We start from the raw sequence: 3705 nt of genomic DNA, 5'->3' as shown, positions 1-3705 counted from the left end.
TTACAGAAAATATATTTTATTTTATTTAAAATATTAAAAAGTAGAATCATTGTATGACCCAGCAATTTATTCTAGGTATATATCCCAAGGAAGTGAGATCAGTGCACTGTGTGTTTACTGCATCACAGCTCATAACAGGCACCATTTGAAAAAAGTCTGAGCATACAGGATCACTCAGTGGATGAGCAAGTGAACATAATGAGAATACTTTTATCTAAGCAGAGAAAGGAAGAGAATCTTACATTTTATGTTAACAAGAAAAAACCTTAAGGGTGATACACTTAGTGAAACAAGCCAGATGCAAAAAGGCAAACACTCACTATCATTTTTAGTGGTTGGATATGAAATAGTAAAACAAAGCAAAGCAAAACAAAACAAAACACAAAGTCAATCCATAGTAGTAGAAAATGCAGTAGTAGTTTTTAAGATCTGGAGGCTGTTGGAAATGTACAGACCATGTACAAAAGAAATGAAACTTTAGTTATGCAATATACATCATTTCTGGAGAGCTAAGAAATAGCTTGGTAACCATAGCTAACATAGCACAACATTGTATACTTGAATTTGCTAAAAAGCTAGGTTATACATGGTTACACTGCAACAAGGACAAAGAAAACAGCGATTGCATGTGGATAATTTTATTTGTTGGCATTTCACAATATATATAAAAATGCCGTTCCAATATACACCCTAGTATAAACTTTATTTGTTGATTATGTCTAAATAAAACTGAAAACCATAAACAAATTTATCACTTCTTTTGACAGAAATTGAGAATATTTGATTTTATACACTATTCTCAAATACATCATCAAGGAAGGGAATAATGACCAATCATTACGTTCATGTATTGTTAGGATGCTAAAATACCAAAATTCCTTTTTTGATGAAGCAAGAAAAATTAATTCTCCTTTCATGATGGCAGAGAGGCTTAATATTTTTGTGATGTTTTTCTTTTTATTTTTTATTAATTTTATTGAGAAACAAATAGCAATGAGACAATTTCAAAACTGATTAGTAGGACAGATTCAATAATTAATACATTGCCTACCGTTATCCTCATGGCCATTATTTGTAGTACAAGATGCAGACATGATATCCTGTCCAAACATTATTAGTACATATCTTTCTTTTCATTGAATCAATAGAAAGTAGCTGTATATACTAACACAATTCCATCACAGAATATTCACCATAGGAAAAAATGTTCTATAGAACCAGCACATTTAAAGGCATATCAGAGACTTCCAGAATGTTCTAAGTATAGTTGGGGAGATTCACTATAAGAAACACTCAAATGTACACTTCAGCTTCAAATGTGAAGTGGATTAGAGGCCTCCGCTCAGCCGCTGAGATGGGGCTGGTGCCTCAGCCCCTTCCACTCCACGTACCAAAATGCTGCACTGTATGTGGTGAAAGAGTGATGGCAGCATGCAGGGCCCTGTACAGCTGAAAAATTAATTGCTTGACTTGGGCAGTGTTGATGGAAAACATCCCACAGGTATGAGCCTTCTTATGAAATGACTTTCCAGGGCCACATAGCAGGTATTGATCCCCAAGAGCACCCTTCTCCCAACAGAAGGTATCTCCAAAAACATGTTCCAATGGATGCCCCCTGCAAACGGAAGAAGCCAGGGACTGTACAGTGCACTATCTTTCTCTCTTCAACCTACTTCATTGCTTTTCACCTCATGGTCTTCACAATGGGACTGAAGACTGTGGTAGCCATGCTTTATATCTGTTCATTTATATCTGTACTGTACTAAACCCATAAGCTAGAATTTAGTTTTCAATGTTTTCCTTATGTTGAGTGAAGGTATTCCCATTACTGTCAAGAAACGAATATTTTTCTTAAAATGTCATGATATCTGATCTTATCTAGAAGTGAGTTTCAAGCAGAGCAATATTTTCTTCACTCTCTGTGGTTTGCTTTCTTAGACTTCATAAACAGAGTACAGCAGTCAAGTCACAGAGGGTCTTGAAGAGAAAGCACACAGACCAAATAGAAAGGATCTGTCTGAGAATCTCTGCCTCACCTTCTCCACGTCTCCCAAGCCCTCGGTGTCCAGAAGGACCAGGGTGCAGTCCGGCTTGGTGGGGTGGGGCACACACCACATCCAGATGCCCTTGGTTTCAGATTGCACGGTGGAGCCCAGAGGGAAACCTGAAGGGAAGGGGAGAAACAGCAAATAGTGGGCACAGCTCTTCCAAGTAGCAGAGGGAAAATGTCAAGCTTTGTTGCATTATGAATACTTCAGCCAAAAAAAAAAAAAAGGAAAGAAAAAAGAAAAACAAAACAAAAACAATGCCTTCTCTATTTTCCTAAGTATGTTTTATTTTTTGTAAGTTATGTTTTAAAGGCCTGGGGACATTAATATAAAAATGATGATAATAAAGGACTCAAGGTGATGACAGAAGACATCCAGGAATCTGAAAAACACAGACCTCTGATGATTACAACAATAGCATTGCTAAAGGAAGTTGTGGTTCAGTTAGAGAGGAGCAAAATGAAGACAGATGTTAGAAGAACATAGAAGCAGAAGGAAGAATCTGGAATATATTTTATATTGAAAATACACTAAGAAGCAAAAATAAGAAGGGCAAAACAGAAGCTGGGAGTCACATGGTTGGGGAGTTTAAGAAGCATCTTTTTTATGTGTTTGTTACAGAGTCTCATGGCAAGCTCAGACTCTGGGGGATCCTCCTGTTTTCAGCCTCCCTATCGCTGGGATTACAGGCATGCACCATCAGCCCCAATGCATTTGCTGGCTCAGCATGCCCTGGGGGCAGTGCTGGTGTGATATGTGGTGCCAGAGATCAGTCACCTCAGACCCTGCGCTTGCCTAAGCATGTGCTTAGTCCAGTAAGCTATCTCACTGGCCCAGAAGCATCTCACAGTGGTAAATATTTAATATTAAATATTTAATTAAAATACTTAAACATAGATAGGCCTATTATGTGAAAACGTCAGAATGTGCTTTATAAGGGAAAAAGCACAGCAGTCTAGTGATTAACATTGCAAAGAAATTTTGGAATAATGAGCTTTATAAGACTATATTGTCTTTAGATTATGGGAACGAATGACAGCAAAGTATTACTTTGGTGGTGCAAATTAAAAGGACGCAGTTGTTTCACTGAGAAGCATTGGGTTCTACCTTCACATGCCTGAGAACAGTAATTAAGAAGCTAAGATGTCACAGGTATCAACAACTGGCCCTGCTCCAGGCCGGTGCTCACCGCTGTTCTGTCCTGCCAACCGGTTCATCAGGTAGGATTTTCCAGTGCGGTACAGGCCCAGGATGGCGATGACCACCACTGGGTTAGAAATCTGGTTAAGAATCTGTAGAGCTTCTGGGTTCACTGACAGCTCCTCATTCGCATTTTCTATCAGACACACGGGGGCTAGCATGTTAGGCTCAGATTCCATGGTAACATTCCAAGCTGGAATAAGGAAAAGACGTACGTGGATATTTAGGGATGATGATTACACAGAGAGACAAATATACACTGTCCCTGAAATATATCATAATATATGACATATATGGTATGTATAGTTTATATCATATGTAGTAAATATACATATTACAGGTATTTTAAACATGTGTTATATCACAAGTATATATGTATATGTGAACATGAAAACACCACAATCTGGGTAATACTTTTTTCTGTGCGTTGCTGCTGCACTCATTTCTCTGACATAAT

The 3705-nt window shown here is 38.0% G+C and overlaps 1 protein-coding gene across 1 annotated transcript in view; it reads right to left on the bottom strand.

Annotated features, from left to right (window-relative positions):
• The window catches only part of LOC101587195 (guanylate-binding protein 6), a 26000-nt gene extending 22562 nt beyond the window's left edge, over window positions 1–3438 (bottom strand). Inside the window, exons 1-2 of the mRNA XM_004648534.2 lie at window positions 3238–3438; window positions 2037–2164 (exon numbers count right to left, since the gene is read on the bottom strand). Of these exons, the coding sequence (XP_004648591.1) occupies window positions 2037–2164; window positions 3238–3427 (318 nt within the window). The 5' untranslated portion in view covers window positions 3428–3438. The remainder of the gene's footprint in view (window positions 1–2036; window positions 2165–3237) is intronic.
• Window positions 3439–3705: the final 267 nt, after the last annotated feature.

Source organism: Octodon degus, unplaced genomic scaffold (assembly GCF_000260255.1).
Source record: "Octodon degus isolate 3935 unplaced genomic scaffold, OctDeg1.0 scaffold00430, whole genome shotgun sequence".
Taxonomy (NCBI): domain Eukaryota; kingdom Metazoa; phylum Chordata; class Mammalia; order Rodentia; family Octodontidae; genus Octodon; species Octodon degus.
The sequence above is the reverse complement of the archived record's forward strand: the minus strand, read 5'-3'. Positions and strand labels throughout refer to the sequence as shown.